This window comes from Podarcis bocagei (assembly GCF_964188305.1).
Source record: "Podarcis bocagei genome assembly, chromosome: 6".
Lineage (NCBI taxonomy): Eukaryota > Metazoa > Chordata > Lepidosauria > Squamata > Lacertidae > Podarcis > Podarcis bocagei.
The window spans coordinates 91,140,749-91,160,513 of record NC_138130.1 but is presented as its reverse complement, the minus strand read 5'-3'; the positions used below and the strand labels follow the sequence as shown (position 1 = coordinate 91,160,513).

At 45.9% G+C, this 19,765-nt stretch overlaps 1 protein-coding gene across 8 annotated transcripts in view; it reads left to right on the top strand.

Annotated features, from left to right (window-relative positions):
• The window catches only part of PIWIL4 (piwi like RNA-mediated gene silencing 4), a 47,941-nt gene that overhangs the window by 27,186 nt on the left and 990 nt on the right, over nt 1-19,765 (top strand). For all 8 annotated transcript variants that reach the window (XM_081197639.1, XM_081197635.1, XM_081197637.1 and 5 more), the window contains exons 9-20: nt 417-528; nt 795-918; nt 1,841-1,958; nt 3,168-3,279; nt 3,544-3,728; nt 12,180-12,252; nt 13,528-13,728; nt 14,021-14,124; nt 14,552-14,622; nt 16,554-16,707; nt 16,887-17,015; nt 19,112-19,259. In XM_081197639.1, coding sequence (XP_081053765.1) covers nt 417-528; nt 795-918; nt 1,841-1,958; nt 3,168-3,279; nt 3,544-3,728; nt 12,180-12,252; nt 13,528-13,728; nt 14,021-14,124; nt 14,552-14,622; nt 16,554-16,707; nt 16,887-17,015; nt 19,112-19,259 — 1,531 coding nt within the window. The remainder of the gene's footprint in view (nt 1-416; nt 529-794; nt 919-1,840; nt 1,959-3,167; nt 3,280-3,543; nt 3,729-12,179; nt 12,253-13,527; nt 13,729-14,020; nt 14,125-14,551; nt 14,623-16,553; nt 16,708-16,886; nt 17,016-19,111; nt 19,260-19,765) is intronic.

Sequence of the window (19,765 nt, the reverse complement as noted above, 5' to 3'; positions counted from 1 at the left end):
TTTGGATTATGTTGTCACTATTGGCTACATTGGCTAGGGCTGGTAGAAGGTTTTGTTCAAAACATCATGAGGGCACCTGGATGGGGAAGGAACAGAGGAATCCTCATGCATAATCATTGCTTCCCTTCTGTGAAAAGAAAAATTGCAACTTGTCCCCAGGCCCACCGAAGGACAACTGCAATATTGCATGAATTCACAGATCCCATGTTACACCATTACACCTATGAGTAGGTCAAGCTTTCCTTTTAGTGCAAGTCATCTCTGGTGTGCCTGCCATTGGTGCTGAATCTTAGTGAAGCAGTGAATTCTGCTGGATCATTTTGGGTCTATGACAGAGCAGAATAATATTTTGAAATGCACTTTATAATATTTATAATATTTTGAAATGCATTATAATGTGTACTTAATAATTTCAGATACAACAACAAGACCTATAGAATCGATGATATTGAGTGGACTGTGAAGCCAACAGATGTATTTCAGAAAAGTGACGGCACTCAGATCTCTTATGTAGATTACTACAAACAGGTAAATAAGAAGCAGGCTGATGCATAAGGGATAATTTCTTTTCATTGCTACAAAATGGCTGTAAGTGAAGGGTGGAATTTCACTGGTAAAATATAGGAAAGAGTTGAGGCAAAATCGATATGGGATAATGTCATTAGGAATGCAAAATACTCAAATTCAGTTGGACATCCCATTTTGCCTTGTGCTGTGTATGTCTTGCCAATAAGTACCACGGGCACAGAATAAGAACAATTTGCCTACCTCTTATTTTAAATTTCCCTGAACAGCAGTATGATGCAGTCCTGACTGACCTAAATCAACCCATGCTCGTAAGCCAGCTGAAGAGTAAGGGCAGGAGCACTGTTGGACCTCGTGTGGCCCACCTTATCCCCGAACTCTGCTACTTGACAGGTAAGCAACAGGTGATCTGGCCCATTAGAGCAACTTTGTGAACTTAGAGAAAACAGCCTGAACTTGTCTTCATTCAGTCCTCCAGTATTCAGGGCTTACAGATCTGGCTTATAGTCACGTTGACTTTGGAGAAATTGGATGTTTTCAATTGTGGCAAGTTGAATCTGGAATACCCATTGCATGAGGATGGACTGTAATGACAGAGTACATTCTTTGCATGCAGAAAGTTCCAAGTTTAATTCCTGGCATCTGCAGCTAAAGCAGAGAAGGCCCATCAGTTGTTGTTGATCTACAGCTTCCGTCATCCCTGACCAGTGGCCATGCTGACTGGGACTGGTAAGAATTGGAGTCTTCTGGAAGGCCACAGCTTCCTTACTCCTGGCATAAATGTTAAAAAGCATGAAGAAGATAAAGCATGGTGGAGTGTTGTGAGAGTAGGCTGGGATGTTGAGAAGTAGCATTGTTTGCAGTATTAACAAAACACATAATTTATCTGTGTAGCCTTCTCCACTTCTTTGGCAGTCCTTTATTTGACACACACAAGTGTAGGCACCAACAGTCAACATTTGACAGTGCATATTCTAAGTACAGAGTGGGGTGGCTTTTTTGTTGTTGCTTACTTTAATTTTGCATTTGAGAAGCATTAAAACATGCACTTCCTCTTTCCCACTGCACTCTGAAGTGATACCATGTGTTGACTCTGAATGCATAGAAATGCTCATAGATGTTCTATCTACACATCATTGCAAGGCAGTGCAAATATTAGTACATCATGATTGAAGGCTTGCTGGATGAAGTGAGATATGAGATACTTTTGCACTTCTTTACCTGCCTTTCAGTCATGCCACCTGCCTTGCTTTTAGTTACCAACCTTTCCCCCCATGGGCCCAAGATTGATTTCCTGATGCAAATTGTTTGTTAGGCTTGAGCAACCGTGCGACTTCTGACTTCCGTTTGATGAAAGATTTAGCCCAAGAAACTCACTTGGCCCCAGACCGCAGGCACCAACGACTGTCTAGACTAGCCGACAACATTCAAAGGTAATTCTACTAGATCTGATGGACTGTATAAGTTTCGTCCAATTTGGTGCATAGATAACTTTTTCAAAACCTTAAACAGGTTTCGACAAGATCTGTTTCATGACTCTTGCTGCGTCTGCCATGCTTAGACTTGGACACTGCTTCAAGTATAGCTGCCCCAAGTGTGATACAGGCAGTATAATATTTGTGTGTGTGATCTCTGTGTGATGTGATCTACAGGAAAATTGACGGACTGTTTATGGACTGGATCTGGTTTGTGTTGAAGTTGGAAGCTGTTCCATATTTTTCACTCTTAAGGACAAAAAATAATGCTTTCAAGTTATAGAAAATGGACATATTCTACACTTTAATATTTATTACATTTCTCTTTTTGGATTTTGTATGCAACTTGTGTGTGTTTTTATGTATTTATTAGTTATGCTAGGCCTGAGCACATATGTTCCATAGTACTTCAGCCCTTACTGTTAAATGGCACCTTTGACCACTTATAAGGCATAAGGCAGAATATACATATATACCCCACAGTTTGCATAGGCATGCATATATAGAGAGGATTGCAGCCTTAGGTGTTTGTGGTGTTTATTCTGTGCCTACAACCCCTAGATGGAGTTAAAGTACCATAGCTGGTTATTACAAAGACTAAGAGTATTTCCCCCTTTAAACATCCTGAAACATTCATGGGTGGTTTCTACAAATAAGTCATTGACACTGTACACTCTTGTGTGTGGAAAAGACTTACTACAAAAAACCAAAAACCTGCATTTTTAGAATTATTCTGTATCAAATAATTTATGCTTTTTCTTTCATTCATTGCTTTCACCTTCAACTGATATTGTTAGCTGTGTTATGACAATACTGGCTTGGTTAAGCTCCAATAAGTTCATTCAGCTGTATGTTTTGATGAAGAGAATGTGGTGCTGGTGGGAGACAATGAACTTGGTCTTGGGGTGTTACTGCTGTGAATCCCTTCATCATAGGCTCAGGTTGTATATATGTAAATAAACTGTATACCCTAAAGTCACCACAGTATCTGTTGTACTTTGTTCCAAAGAAACACGAACCCTAGGTCAGTGCCCGGAACCCCTGAAATCTTGTACCGCTTGGAAATTGGGGTGGCATGCAACAATACAAATTTCTGCTTTGCCTTTATTTACACTGTAAAAACTATATACAAGCATACATAACATTGGGGGTCACATTTTATTGCAGAAACAAAGATGCGCGTTTAGAATTGGAGAGCTGGGGGCTGAAGCTTGGGTGTCAGGCTTCCTTGACTGGCCGTGTGGTCACCTCAGAAAAAATCCTCATGCAGAATGAAGTCGTAAGTATTATAGGGACTCCATTCCGTTTTATGTCCTGGACTTGAATGTTAGAGAGACTCAAACATGATTCCAAACATTGCCTTTGGCTATTAGAATAGTTCCTGTGCACAGCGGCATTTGTCTATGGGTGTGAGTCCTTGGAGGGAGATTCTGAACTTCTGTACAATTTAAGGTCATTTGAAGTTCCTGTTAGTTGACAGTTTATACATAAGCTTTCTCCCTCAAATTACTGGGGTCATTTGCATCTCTTTTTCTTCTTGCAGTGCATGCCAATGAATGCCAATGACTGGTTCAGAGATATGCGTAATATGAAGATGATAGGAGTGGCACATCTGCAGAGCTGGATACTGTTGTGCAGTAGCAGAAACTCGGAGCTTGCACATAGTCTCATGAACTGTTTGAGACGAGTGGGAGGTCCCCTGGGATTCCACATTGAATATCCAAAAGTGTGAGAGAGATTCAGATAACAAACCTTGTTTTCTTCTTTACCTCACTCCTTTTCATACATTGTGGGTTTGGGGTTTTTAAATGGGTGCGTGTATAAGAAATTTTTAAGTGTGCATATCTAAAAATGCAAAGTGTGTAAATGTGACAGTGATGCATTTACAAACTCATGGGGGAACGAGTGTTGAATTTTTGTTCACTATCTAAGGCAGAGGTTTTCAACCTTTTTGAGTCCACGGCTCCCTTGACCAACTACATTCTTTCTGCAGCACCCCTGTGGAACTGAAGAGCCAGTTATGTCACCCCTTGCCTGCAGAGCTGGCAGCCCCTCACCCTTTTTCAAACACCCTCCCTTGTGGAGTGTTCTCCTCCCCCCTCTCCTTGCCACTCTGAGGTCCATTCCTTGGTCCCTGGACTGCCCCACCCCAAAGACAGGTGTCTCCTCATACTGCCCCACAAGGGCCTGGGAAGAGGATGCCCCCAACGGGCCCAACGGATACTGGCCAAAGTTGAATGTGAGGCCAGCACCTTACCTTGGGAGGCAGCAATGGCAGCAGGCCTGCATGCAGGAAAGGCTAGCTGTGAGGGTTTGATTAGCTGCTTGTGCGTGAAAACGTGCTCCCTCAGAGTTTGTGCGCCCCCACAAACCTCCGTGTGTGACGGAGCTCCTCAGACATGTCTGCTCTAGTCACTAGTAGAGTCCGACAGTGGCTGCCTGCGGAAGCGTTTCCAGCAAAGAAGTTCCTTAACGGAAACGCGTCTCCTGGACTCACGGCGTGACAGTTTCCTGCGAGGTATGGGTCTCCCTATGGGAGACTCCGATACCTCCCCACTGTTCTCGCTGGAAGCCTCCCTGAACCCTCCCTCCTGCTCGCATTCCCTCAGAGACCCACTCCTCCCCCTGCTGGTCCCTGCTTCAGCAGTTGAGTCTCTTTCATCCTGCCTGAGTCCCTCCACCACCTGATGCTCTGATGGCAGTTCCCTGACATCCACTTCCCCTCCAGGGCCCCCCTCACCCCCTCCCAATTCCTCCCCCCTGGGAGGTGAAGGGCTAAAACCCCGAAACGAATCTTCCTCATCTTCTGACGTCTCGAACAATTCTCTCCATCGATCGTCGTCCTGGCCAGCTGAATCCTCCTCCTCTTCAGAATCTGGGAACCCCTCCAACTCCTCTTCCTCGTCGGTGGTGGCAAAGTATTCCCTTCGGAACCTCGCTACAGGCTGAGGTTTACGTGGGAACCTCTGATGAAAAGTCTCTATTAAAACCTCGTCATTGACATCCTCTGCCCTAACCCAGGTGTTTTCCGACTCCGGTTCCCCTTCCCACATTACCAAATACTCTACTTGATCTCCCTTCCACCTGGAATCGAGGATCTCCGCTACATGGTAGCTGTGTTCCTTCTCCTCCATTGCTGGTCCCCTAGTGACCCTCCCCTCACTGTCTCCTCTATACGGTGACAGCAACGACCTGTGAAAAACTGGGTGCAGCTTCATGTGGTTCGGTAACCGGAGCCTGAAAGCCACTGGATTGACCTGCTGTATGACTTCAAACGGACCCAGCCTTTTGGGTCTTAATTTCTTACAACCTCCTTTGAATGGCAACCCTTGGGTTGACAGCCACACCTGGTCCCCCACCCTGATGCTTTCACCTTCCCTTCTGTTTTTGTCTGCTTGCCTCTTATATTCCTCCTTAGCCCTGTTTAAGTTGAGGTGGAGCTGGCGATGGATCGCTTCCATTTCTTCCACGAACTGTTCTGCAGCTGGAACGCTCCAGTTCTCCCCCTCCCCCCCTGGGAAGGCTCTGGGATGGCACCCGTGATTAGCCAAAAAGGGGCTCATCCCCGTGGACACGTTCTCTGCATTGTTGTAGGCAAATTCTGCCAACGCCAGCTTCTCCACCCAATCATTCTCTCTGTCATTAACATAACACCTCAAATATTGTTGGAGAACCCCATTTGCTCTTTCCGCCTGCCCGTTGGTTTCAGGATGACGGGCCGTCGAGAAATTAACCTCTACATGCAGTAAGCTCATGAGCTTCCTCCAGAACCTGGAAGTAAATTGTTTCCCTCGGTCTGAAACCACCCTCAAGGGGGCGCCATGCAACCTAAACACATTCTCTACAAACAATTTGGCGGTTTCTTCTGCTGTAACCGCATGTGAGCAGGCTATGAAGTGGGCCATTTTAGTTAACAGGTCTACTACAACCATGATGGCTGTTTTCCCTCTAGACCTTGGCAGATCAGTCATGAAATCTATTGCCACTGCTTCCCACGGTCTCTCAGGTGTGGGCAGTGGTTCTAATAAACCAGCCGGCGCCTGCCTCTCCCCCTTGGCTCTTTGGCATTGTTCACACCCTCTCACATACTCCCGCACATCTTCCCTGACCTTGGGCCACCAAAATTCCCTGGTAACCAGCCACATGGTTTTGTGTTGCCCAAAGTGCCCTGCTGTGGGGCTATCGTGCAGCTGCTTGAGTACTTTCTCCCTCAATTCCCCTTCAGGTATATATAACGCTCCCTTATAATACAATGCCCCATTTCTCTCCTCAAAACCACCGGGTTTGTCTTCCTCCCCTCTGAGATCCCTGAGTTTCCCCTGGGCGTATGCATCCTGCACCGTACCCTCTACCAATTCCCTTTGCCCCACCAAAGTCGCCCCACACACCCAGCGGTCCTCTGGAATGATATGGGTTTCTTCGGGTGCTCCCTCCCCCTCCAAATATTCAGGTTTGCGTGAGAGAGCGTCCGCCCTAACATTCTCTGGGCCTGGCACATAACAAATCTCAAAGTTAAATTTGGAGAACTCTTGGGCCCATCTCAACTGCCTTTGGTTGAGCACTCGCGCCGTTCTCCAGTACTCTAGATTTTTATGGTCCGTGCACACTTGCACTTTATGTTGTGCACCAACTAGCAGATGCCTCCATCTCCGGAACGCCTCATGAATAGCAAGCAGTTCTCGGTCGTACACCGTGTAGTTCCTCTCGGATTTGTTCAGCTTCCGCGAGAAGAAGGCACACGGACGCCACTCCGACTCCTCCTTCCCCGGCTGCAGAAGAAGCACCGCCCCTATGGCTCTGTCAGATGCGTCTGTTTCAACCCTTAGCTTCTTTCGTAAATCCACATGCAGAAGTTGTTCTTCAGAGGCGAAGGCCCTTTTCAGTTCCTCAAACGCTCGCTCCGCCTCCGCCGTCCATACAAACTTCTTCTTACTGCTGAGACAGTCAGTGATGGGCGCCGTCAGATGGGCGAAGTTGCGGATGAACTTACGATAAAAGTTTCCAAACCCTAGGAACCTCTGCACATCCTTCTTGGTTTTGGGTGTTTTCCATTCCAGCACTGCCTGTACCTTGCCGGGATCCATGGCCAATCCCTTGTCTGACAGGCGGTACCCCAGGAATTCCACCTCCTTGGTATGGAACCGACACTTCTCCAGTTTGACCCACAGCCTGTTGGCTTGCAGTCTGCTCAACACTTCTCTGACGTCTCTCACATGTTGCTCCTCATTCTCAGAATACACCAACACATCATCTAGAAAGGCAACGCAATTCTTGTAGAGCAAAGGGCCCAGCACGTGGTTCATAAAAGATTGAAAACACGCGGAGCCTGCTTGTAATCCAAATGGCATAACGAGGTATTCAAACGCCCCCAAAGGGGTAAACATGGTGGTTTTCCATTCATCCCCTTTCCTTATGCGTATCAGGTTGTACGCCCCCCTTAGATCCAGCTTTGTGAAAATCTTTCCCTTCCTCACCATGGTCAAAATATCATCAATTCTGGGCATAGGGAACGCCACCGGTTCAGTCACTGCATTCAGCCGCCTAAAATCACATACAAGTCTCGGCTTGTCCGCATTTTTTTTGTCCACAAAGAACACTGGGCTCCCCCCTGCTGCTTTGGACTCTCTGATGAAGCCTCTCTTCAGGTTCTTGTCAATGAACCCTCGCAACTCCTGCATTTCCCTGTCTGACATGGCATACAACTTGCCCACGGGAAGCTGTGCTCCAGGGAGTAAATTGATCTGACAATCAAAGGGTCTATGAGGTGGTAGTTGGTCAGCTTCCTTCTCACTGAACACGTCGCTGAGATCTGCATACTGTGGTGGTACCTTCACCTTCCCCATTACTTCAGTCCCTGCTAGGGTGGCTTGGGCCCCTACTGAACCCTTCTCCCCTTTGCAGTGTTCTAGGCAATGTGCTGAACCAAAGGACACCACTCTTTGATGCCAGCCAACCAGCGGATCATGTAGAGCTAGCCAGCTCATTCCCAAAATAATGGGAGCGCCTCCCAGGGTGGCCACATTAAACGCTATCAGTTCTGTGTGCCTTGCCACCCTCATTATCATTGGGACAGTCTGCAAGCGGACTCCTCCTCCCAACAACTCCCTGCCATCAATCGTGGTCACCTGCAGGGGGTTGCTTAAAGGGATGGTCTGTATCTGGTGTTCAGCAGCAAACTCCTTGCTCATAAAATTGCAGGAGCTGCCTGAGTCCAATAGCGCCTTTATTTTTAGGGGGTGCCCATTCTGCAGCTCTAGCGACACTTCAATCACTAGAGCAGGTCGAGGAGCTTCTGGCACGGGCACTTTCACTGCTCTTTGGCCTGGCTGCAGTGCCCCAATTGTGGCAACCAGGCGTTGGCTTTTACCTGCTCCGCTCCCCCTTCTTCTCCCCCCTCAACAGCTCCCACCATCCCTTGCCATTCCTTCCTCTGGGGGCAGACTCTGGCAAAGTGGCCTGGCTGTTGGCAGAGATAGCATTTCCGGGGGCCCTTTCCCTCCTTCTTAGCTCCCTCGCTGGTTTTTGAAAATGCGCGCGCGCGCGCTGTTCCGATTTCCATCGGCTCTGCCGGCGGGAAAGCTGGCTCAGGAATGTCTGGAATGCGGAACTCCTTCCAACGTTCCCCTCTCCCTTCCCGCCTCTCCAAGGCTCTTGCCTCCTGCCGCGCTCCTATGGTCAGCGCAGATTTGGTCAGCTGATCCATAGACTCCGCCCTGGGGCTCCGTGCCAGCTCGTCTTTCACCCCCGAAGAAAGACCTTCTTCAAATAGCATTTGAACGGGTGCCGCCGATAAATCCCAACTCAGTCTGTGAATCAGCATGGTAAACTCAGTCCAATATTCACGGACAGATCGACTCCCCTGCTTACAAGCCATTAGCTGTCTGCGCACCACCCCTTCCTCAATATCGCTGGAAAACATGATATCCATTGCACGAAAGAACTTCATTGTGTCCTTTAGTATGTCATTGTGCGTTGCCATTAGGGGTCGAACCCAGTCTCTAGCCCCTTTCTCAAGATGCCCAATTACAAAAGCAACTCGCGATTCCTCATCAGGGAACTCATCGAACTGCACATTAAGGGCATATTGCATCTCTGTCCTAAAAGCATGGTAGTCCTTGGGGTCCCCCCCAAATTTCTGCACCAATCCTGGTACCTTTCTGGGGAATTGAGTGGCTCTCCCCTTCTTGTCTGCATCCTGAGCCCTTCTCTCCTCCAGCCTCGCCGTCTGCAGGGCCAGTTGAACCTCCAACGCTCGGTATCTATCTTCCAAGCTTGGACCAGCTCCAGCCCCTGCTCCTCCGGTTCCGGTTGGTTCGCTCATGATGCCTTCTCTTGCACAGGCAGCGTACAAAGACTGTCGGACTGCTGTGAGGGTTTGATTAGCTGCTTGTGCGTGAAAACGTGCTCCCTCAGAGTTTGCGCGCCCCCACAAACCTCCGTGTGTGACGGAGCTCCTCAGACATGTCTGCTCTAGTCACTAGTAGAGTCCGACAGTGGCTGCCTGCGGAAGCGTTTCCAGCAAAGAAGTTCCTTAACGGAAACGCGTCTCCTGGACTCACGGCGTGACAGTTTCCTGCGAGGTATGGGTCTCCCTATGGGAGACTCCGATACCTCCCCACTGTTCTCGCTGGAAGCCTCCCTGAACCCTCCCTCCTGCTCGCATTCCCTCAGAGACCCACTCCTCCCCCTGCTGGTCCCTGCTTCAGCAGTTGAGTCTCTTTCATCCTGCCTGAGTCCCTCCACCACCTGATGCTCTGATGGCAGTTCCCTGACACTAGCCATCAGCACTGGGCCCTCAGCTCCCAGGTAGGCCTTGCAAGACCAAGAAAAGCCAGCACAGTGACTGCCTGCCAGGCCTCCCACTTGTCTGTCCATTCCCAACAGCAACGGCTGGTGGACTGGCTAGCTGGACTCCCTCGCTTGCTTACTCCAAGGCCGCCTCAACTCCTGGCAACCAGCACCCCAGCCAGCCCCAGAGGCACCATTTGCCTGGGGAGCTTGTAGCCAGGGTTGCTGCAACAAACAGCTTTTGGGAGGCAGAATTATGAGAGGGCATCAGAAGAGGGAAGGAAGAAGAATCACTGATCTTAGGAACTCTTGGAGGCAGGCCCCCAAGTTTGCTGCTGCATGAGGTATGTGCAACAAACAGCAGTGTGCTTCTCTTTTGTCCTGTGTATATCAAGCACACTAAGGATGGATAGCGGGCAACCTTTGAGTATGTGGTGGCAGTTTGAAATTGCCATGTATGGTGGTTCCTTACTATTTTTTTTATTTCATAAAATGTAGACACTTTTTAATTGGTTTCCTTTTTTAACAAACACCTCATAGCAGTGTACAAAAAGATAAAACAACAAAAACAAGTAGCAGTTCAGTCACGTGCTACTGCCAGCACATGCAGGATTGAGCTTATCGCACCGGGTAGCACAGAACCACATTATTTGTGGTATATGGACAGCTTCATTCTCTGCAAGGCTGGCTGGATGCCAGCTAGTAGTCAGCATGAGTATAGAACTTGGTGGGAGACATTGAAAACCACTGGCTTTCGTATAACCTTCCTCCTTGCTAATTTTTTATGTTCTTCAATATTTGTGTGCTAATTTACTCAACCTTGATTGCCCATATCTCAGATATCTCTAGCTCAGGCCATGGTTTGATGGTCCATGTTAAATAGTGGAATTTCAGGCAAATGAGGACTTTCAAGTCATAAAAACTACCGTATTTTTCGCTCTATAACACGCACCCGACCATAACACGCACGTAGTTTCTAGAGGAGGAAAATCCGTAGGCATGCCACCCGTAGGCATTCCCTCCATAACACGCACAGAAATTTCCCCTTACTTTTTAGGAGGAAAAAAGTGAGTGTTATGGTGCAAAAAATACGGTAAATCCCCACTGCACTACTTTTCTGCCTGTGCATATTACATCAATTCAGGCCATGAGTAGTAGCTGATTCATACAATTTATAACTGGTGAAGTCAACCCAAGTTGATTTTCCAGTAGAAATTCACACACAGATGGGTTTTGAAGCATTCCACATTTACATACCCACTTTATGTTGACTTTGCTGTAGAGAAAAATCCAAGGATTGTATAGTTTTCATTTGATGTGATGGTTTATCTTTAATCAGCATATCCTACGTTCCTTTGTTGGTAGGGGCTCATATGTTCTTTAGTCCAGATAAAACCTTCTGTCCGTGAACAGATTTTGCATGGTTCGCTCTGAAACTTTAAACACAAGCATTCACACAGGGCTTGTATTGATCTTTGCAACTCCATAACTTAATATGCTTTGTCTCTCCCAGCCTCTCCTTTTTATTGAGTGGCTCCAGTCCTAGAATATGTCAGAATCCTGGCAGGGTAATCTAGCCAGCACGAGCTGGCAACAGTACCAAAGCTCCACCAGCTGCGAGGGGTCGGTCTGTAATTATGCTCTGGCAGTATCTCTATAGCCAGGCTTTCTCCTGCTCTTGGCAGACTTCATTGGGGGCAAGAGGGTTGGCACAGAAATCCCTTGCATTGGCTTCATGTCTGATTTTCTTACTGAAGTGGGAAAGTAATGACTGACCATGAATGAAGTGGTTTTAGACTGAAATATGCATGCTTATAACAGTATAATTGAAAGCATGGTGTCTCTGAAATAAGTTCCACTGAATTCAGCGAGGCTTCCTCTTGTAATTGTGTTGGGGGCAATAGTCTTAAGGAGGATTCCTCCCTTACCATATTTTGTTTGCAAACATCACAGAGTAGTGGAGAAAAGTATTTGCTGAATCAACCCTATACTGGACGTCAGAAAAGGGGTAGGGATGGGACGGGGTGTTTTCAGGCTTTTTCATTGGGTATTCCAATTATACACGATTTCATGTAAGTATGCATAAATGGGGAGTTGCCTGTATTACTGTCCTGGGGGGTGTATGTGTATGTATCACAACTTCATGATGTTTTACTCGGGCCCATATATAAAACGTAATTCCATTTTCATGGATCATCCTTCCTCTTCCCACCACTGTAATTTTGTGCATTATTAATCTCTCCTGAAATGCTGATGAATTCTATCCTGGGTTTGATATCGTTTTCCCAAGGAGCCGGTGGAATGCTGTGTTCTGAGAGATGTCCTTTAGACTGCCAATTACAGTGTTAGCATTTCTAATGTTCCCCATTGCTTTCTGATCTTTGTCTGCAGCATACCAGTGCAGGAGAACCCCTCAGCATTTATTCGAGCTCTGCAGCAGTATGTGAATCCTGAGTTACAGCTGGTGCGTATGCATATTTGAGTTGCTTTTCTAATGTGTTTGAAGAGAGGCGTGTATGTTGCCTGCTGATGTTCAAGGTGGCTGGAAGGAAGCTATTGGAAATTGGTCCTTCTAGAGAAGGCAGCGCAATAGGCTGCTTTGTATGCTGATGATTTTTGTATGGTACAATTTCTTTTCCTGTTAACCTTGACTGCATATATGTGATACATTACTTCTCCCAGATAATCTTGAAATCCGTAATTTATCCCTCACAGAGCTACAATTCCCAACACCCTTAACAAACTACAGCTCTCAGGATCCGGGGGGTGGAGGAAGTCTTGTGCTTTAAGTTTATGGTGTGTATGCAGACATTGTCAGCATTTGTCCTGGTATCCTCGTATTGAGTAAGCTTCCTCCTCACCCTCTGCCCCAGTTCTTAACCACAACTTTGCAAATTATACCAAAGTTATCAAGGACTATAGTTTGCAATCCACTGCATTTGTAATCCACAAAATTGCAGTGGGGAAATCTAATTTTCAGGATTCTTGCCACTCCATACTGCATCAAATTTAAAGGGTTACTATTAGTGCAACTTTACTATTATTACAGTGGTGCCTCGCAAGACGAAATTAATTCGTTCCGCAAGTTTTGCCGTCTAGCGAATTTTTCGTCTTGCGAAGCACGGTTTTAACGGTTTAACAAAGTCGCGAGACGTTTTCGTCTTGCGAAGCAAGCCCATAGGGGAATTCGTCTTGCGAGGCAAATCGAAAACGGAAAAACCTTTCGTCTAGCGAGTTTTTTGTCTTGCGAGGCATTCGTCTTGTGAGGTACCACTGTATTTAGCTCTTAACTATGCCTTCAGATTCAGTAAACTGGGGGCGTGGGGTGTTTAGTTTGTAATTTTTCTATTTTCAAAATGTAACTCAAAAGTTTTTTGATTTTTTTGCAGGTATAAAATTCAATTAAACAATTAGAAATTTTGGATGGCTCTTGCAGCTAACCACTCTGCTTTTGGCAGCTTTTCCTGATTTGGAAACTCATTTTCAATTAATCTTACGTTTGTACTACATGTTACATGTAAGAAAATCCTGACAACCTACTTCTGGTGGCTTAAAGGCATCCTTGGGGTGGTGCAATTGGCAGCTGGAAATCAGGGAGTCACGCCTTTCTTCCACCAACCTTTTCTGCTCCTCCTTCAGGAGAGTTCCAGCTGTGTAATGCTGAATCAAGGATTGAGCAATCCTGGCTTGTGAGCAAACCTCAGGGACTGAAACTGCTTGTCTGTTGTGCCACTTTTAGGTGCTGTGTGTGTTGCCTTCCAACAAGAAGGACTGTTACGATGCTGTGAAGAAGTTCTTAAGTCTTGAGCGGCCCATCCCTAGCCAGTGTGTGCTTGCTCGCACCCTGAGCAAGCAAGGGATGATGATGAGCGTAGCCACAAAAATTGCAATGCAGATCACCTGTAAGCTTGGAGGGTCACCATGGGCAGTTGAGATACCAGTAAGTAGTTGTTTACATCCACCCCCACATTGCCACTTCCAAACAAAGCAGGCCTTTATCATGCTGATGTACTACCTCCTCCAGAATCAAAGGTTGTATGCCACTGAGTACCAGTTGTGTGGGGATCACAAGTGAGGAAAGTGCTGTTGCACTCAAGTCCTGCTTGCAGTCCTTTCATCCTGGCATCTGGTTGGCCACTATGAGAACAGGATACAGGAGTAAATGGGCCTTTGGTCTGATCTGGCTTGGTGGTTCTAATGTATGCAGCCTCTATCTGCTGTTTACTCAACAGCTGAAGTCCGTCATGGTGGTCGGCATTGATGTCAACAAAGATGCTTTGACCAAAGGAAGCTCAGTTATTGGATTTGTGACCAGCTCTAATTTACAACTGACTAGGTAAGATTCTTGATTCACTAGCTCGACACTTCTCAGGAGATTGTCATTTCAGTGGAAGCTCAGTAACTCTGTAATGTGAAGGTGCAGTTCCCATGTACTTGTCAGCTGTTCTGTTGATGCACTGTGTGGGCATGAATGCTGATCTTTCGGATATTTCAGCATTTCCCATGGGAAATGGGAACAAAGCATGGGCATTTGTATCACAAGTATCTGGAGCCACATCTCTCAAATCAATTTCCTGTAAGACAAGTAAACATGATAGCGTTCAGCAGCTGGTGTCCCCCCCAACCTATTTGTGGTTTCTCTTGGTGATGTAGGAGTGTACAGAACCTCCGTGAAGGCAATAGAGGACTCCAAATAGACTTAGAGTTTAATAAGCGTGTACTGCTATAACCTCAAAACAAATTTTATTTCCTTTTATGTCCAGGTGGTATTCTCGTTGCATGCTGCAAAATTCAGGATCAAACATTGCAGATTGTTTAAAGGTCTGCATGAAAGGTAGGGGTGCTGCTGCATAAATTAGTGAAATATACTTAATGGTTGAACATTTATTTCTTGAGGTGGGGGAGTAGATGATCCTTCATGTATCTGGGTCCCAAGCTAAAAGTAAACAGCAGCAGCACCTTGAACTGGGGTCAGAAACTGACTGGAAGGCACTGTACTTGTACATCAAGCCCATACAATTTGTGTGGTCTGCCAAATTATGCACAGTCCTTGGGCTGTACATGAAGGCCTGTAACAGTAGGCTGAACCCTGCTCCAGCACCAACCCTGCAAGGTTGCCTAATTGCTCCAGGGAGTCCTGTCCTATTCTTCTGTCTCTCTGCTGCCACGACCCTCTTAGGAGTCACCTATGGCAAGGGGCACAGGATTCCCACTGCCTAACAGTGGCCTTCTCAGGAGTAGGGAAATAGCCAGCCGGATTCTAAGTCTCCTGCTTGGCAACTTCAGCCTGGCTCTCCTCCTGTTTCAGCAGTTTATTCAAATTGAGGGAATGAAAGAGCAAGTATGCAGATCAAAATAAAACATCATACCAGGATATTGGTCTCACTGTTTCTATGGTAGGCCAATCACTACAAAACTTACTCTCAGTGGTCATCTTTGGTGTTGATTGCATCAGGCATCAGTTGCAGGGACAAAAACTGCATCACAACACTAATATTTTAAAGAGTGCCTGACTCAAGTGGGTCTTGACTGACAGGTGGCTCTATCCAGCCAACCATAAGTCATGCCACATCACAAGAGATTAGGGCCCTTTGCTATGTGGCCTACCAGATACTTTATTAGGCAGCAAAAATAGGGTTTGGAGGTTCTGCTAGGTTGCTGTGACTATTTGGGGAAGGACTATGGATGACTCCTAGTAAACAGAACATACTTCACATGCAAAGGTCATAGGTTCAGTTGCCAGCATCTTCAGGCAGGGCTGGGAGAGATCCCCCATCTTTAAAGCCTGGAAAGTCGCTGCCAATCAGCACATACAATATTGAGCTGGATATAAAATGATCTGACTGTATAAGGCAGCTTCCTATGGTATACTGTGTTTATCATGGTAGCTTACAAGACTTTCCTGCATTTTATTTATCTTGTTCCCACTGTTACATACTGTCAAATAGGATTTTTAAATACTACATCATTCTGCAAAATGTGTTTACCAGAGGAGATAATGGGATTATTGTACATATCAGGAATGGTGGAATATGTGACCCTCGAAATAATGCTGAACTCCATCTCCCATCTGCCTTGGTCATGATGAATAGTTAGGGATGATCGGCTAAGGATGATGGAGAGTCACAAGTATCATTTGTATACACCAGGGGTCAGCAACCTTTTTCAGCCGTGGGCCGTTCCGCTGTCCCTCAGACCATGTGGTGGGCCGGACTATATTTTGAAAAAAAATGAACGAATTCCTGTGCCCCACAAATAACCCAGAGGTGCATTTTAAATAAAAGCACACATTCTACTCATGTAAAAACACACTGATTCCCGGACCGTCTGCAGGCCGGATTTAGAAGGCAATTGGGCCACATCCGGCCCCCAGGCCTTAGGTTGCCTACCCCTGGTATACACCATGCAATAGGCAGGTATCTGTTGCAGCCTTTCCTGAGCAGGTGCTCACCAGAAGCTTTGGACTACAACTTCTATCAGCCCCAGGCAGCACAGCTGATGGAAGTTGTAGTCCATAACATTGGGAGGGTATCGGACTGGAGAAGGCTGATCTGTTGCCCATCTCTAGTGCCATTCATTCTTGAGCAAGTAACACCAGCCTTTTAAAACAACAACTAAAAGCCTTTGTGCCTAAAGATAAAAGTTCATTCATTTTTGTTTCATCTGTAGTCTCAATGTGAAGGGAAGCTTACATATGATCAGCTTGTTCCCACATGGGATCAGTTATGTAACTCCATTCTTTATTTCCTCCTTGTGGTTCTGTAGATGCTTTAAGTAATTGGCAGACATGTAATGGGCAGCTGCCTGCACGCATAATAGTGTACCGTGACGGCGTTGGAGATGGGCAGCTGAAGATGGTGGTAGACTTTGAAGTCCCACAGATACTAAGTGCCCTCGATGAGTCCAGTGGTGGCTGCAGGTAAACTGATCCTGTCCTGCCTTTTGTCTTTACCAGGCAGGTAGTTTGAAACAATCATGGTTGCTGGAAGCAAGACTTGTTCTTTATCAGCATCTCTCATTTACCAGTGGTGGCAAAGAACGCATGGTTAGCCCTGCATCACTGATTCACCTTTTAAAATTTCTTTCTTTTTACATCAGAAGAGCCAAACTATCGCTGATTGTGGTCAGGAAGAAATGCCTTCAGCGTTTCTTCATCGAGACCAACAGAAGCCTGCAAAACCCTCCTGTTGGGACAGTTATTGACACAGAGGCTACTCGACCTGAATGGCAAGTATAGATATTGGCACAACTACGAAAGCGAGGTGATTGGCTAAGTAAGATGAGCTTATTAAGCAGTTTCTATCAGCTCCAAACCAGGAAGGCTCCCTCTCTTGAATACTTCTGCCCTATTTCTTTGCTTGGTTGTTCAAAGTAATAGCTATTCCAGAATGTTCTAACAGACTGGACAATTGGATAACCAGATGCTGCGTTAAATGGGATTTCTTTTTACATGATGTTACGAAGGTTCATGTTCAATGAATCTGAAGGGCTCCAAGCAGCAGGATCTGTCACAGGTCCCCTCAACCAGCAATGTGGGCAGAGGGTAGGGTGAGTAAACAGTCACCCTCTGAGTCTTGTGCCTCAATGCCTTGTGGAAGCAAGCCAAGTCAGTTAGTTGCCCAATTTCTTCTTTAAAATTTCACCTTCTAACTACAGGCGGTGACCATTTCGTGCAGGAGTTCTGTTTCTGGCCCCCATGCACCTCTCTGGAATGTGTATAAGCCTGCCCCGTTCCACTCCGTTCTGCCCTCCCCCCATTCTGCCTTGTTCCGGGTCCAAAAGGACCCGTGCATTTGCATGTCCATTGAATGTGCCTAAAATGGTCACCACCCGTAGTCTTGGTTTAATAAAGAAGAGCACAGGTCTCCATATCAGTGATGCCCCAAAACAGTATCTCTTCTGGTCCCCAATCTTTTTGGCTTTCACCACAAGATCATACCTTTATATTCTGCATTAATGCAGTATCACATTCTGGACCAGGGGTAGACAATGTAGTGCCCTTCAGATGGACAAATCACACCAGCCATCACCTTTAGTCACGCTGATAGGAGTTAAAGTCCAGCAGTATCTGGAAGGTACCACATTGGCTACCCCGACCCAGACCCATACTTGCAGTCACTAGTAGATATTGAAACTCCCGAATCATGTGCTGTGCAAGTATTTTATCTTTTTATGGATATAGCAAGATAGCTTATAATTGAGAGCCAATATGATACTACAGTGGTTAGAGTGATGGACTTTGACTGGGGAGAGCTGGACTCAAATCCCAATTCTCTGGGTCTCCTTAGGCCAGTCACTCAAAACTCAGCCTAACCTAACTCTCAGGATTGTTGCAGAGATATTGGTGAGATGGTTGTGGTAACCAGTAGCCATTTACAACTGCATGTGTGGAACAAATAAAATGTTAGCAGACCTAATTTAGACAGGAAGCTTAATGGTGCTCCCTATGGTCGTCCCATTGATTAGATATGGGCACAGGCTGCCACCTCGCTTGAAGACTAACTCTGGTGAAAGGTGTAGCTCTGCACCCACCCTCCTGCATGTGCAGAACTGCCTCTCCATTAAAACAAATGCACAGGAGCTTGGCAGTACTCAGGGCAGAACATGGAAAGCTTCACATTAGGGTAGGTGTGGGAAGCCTGCAGGAACCTCCACATGTTCTTGGACTTCAGCTCGCATCAGCTCTGGTCAGCGTGATCAGTGGTCAGGGATGATGGAAATTGTAACCCAGCAGCATCCCGAGGGCCACAGGTTCCTCATTCCTGGATTAGGGAAAGAAACACCAAATTGCTGCTGCTGCTGCTATTATTATTATTATTATTATTATTATTATTATTATTATTATTATTATTATTATTATTTGGATGGTCAAAACTGATAGCCAGTGCAGTATAACAGTTTTGGTTTTAAACTGAGGAGACCTCATTTGAATCCCCACTAAGCTGTGGCCAGTCACTTTCTCTCTGCCTACCCTTCTTCACAGGATTGCTCTAATGATTAAATACTTTATAGTGGTAGGGCCAGGATGACCATGTATGGATGCATAAAGTTGGCAGTCAGATGCCCTTGAAAAATAAGATTTCTGCTGCTTTATATGCGCCCAAAAAACATAAGCAAGCTCACTAATTTAGTATATGGTGATTATTATTAATTGCATTTATATTCCACCCTTCCCAAAGGAGCCGTGGGTAGCAACTAATATTCATATTAATCATATTAATCATTGCTTTTATCAATATAGTTTTTGTTATCATAATAGTAGTAGTAGTTAGAACATATTACATAGACTGCTTCCTTCTGCTAATTCTAATATTGCCCAACAGGTACGACTTCTTCTTAATTAGCCAACTTGCCCGCCAGGGCACTGTCAATCCCACATACTACAATGTGGTTTATGATGAGAATGGATTCAAGCCAGACCATATGCAGCGTTTTACATATAAGATGTGTCACCTGTACTACAACTGGCCTGTAAGTAACACAGTTGCATCCAGATAGTTAATTGCCTTCCTTTCCCTCCCACACGAAGTTAGGAAAGGATTGGCCTCCTTTTCAAGTAGTGCCAGTGCCCTCTTCCTCTTACATAGGATCAGCCCTGTCCAACTTGCAGCTATCGATGTAAAAAATGCAGTCTACCTGTTTTTGTTGCCCCCGGAATTGAGAGAACAAGCAAATTATCAGGCACCTGGCAGTTGCATACGCAAGTGGTCAGCTGAGTCACAAATTGTTCAGCATTGTGCTCTGTACATTGGTGCAAACTTCCTTTTGTCCAGTGTACTGGGTAGTTGTTACAAAATACCAGCTTTCAGCTGGTGAGTGAGGAAGATCCGCAAGTGAGCTATTGTTTTCTTCTTATTTTTAAGAGAAGCAATAGACAGAACTATGCAGATAAGAGAAAAACCAGTTTATGTCTCTTTAGGGCTGGGCCAAAATGCTTCCTTCTGCACACACAAAAATTCACAGCCCAGCTTTAATGA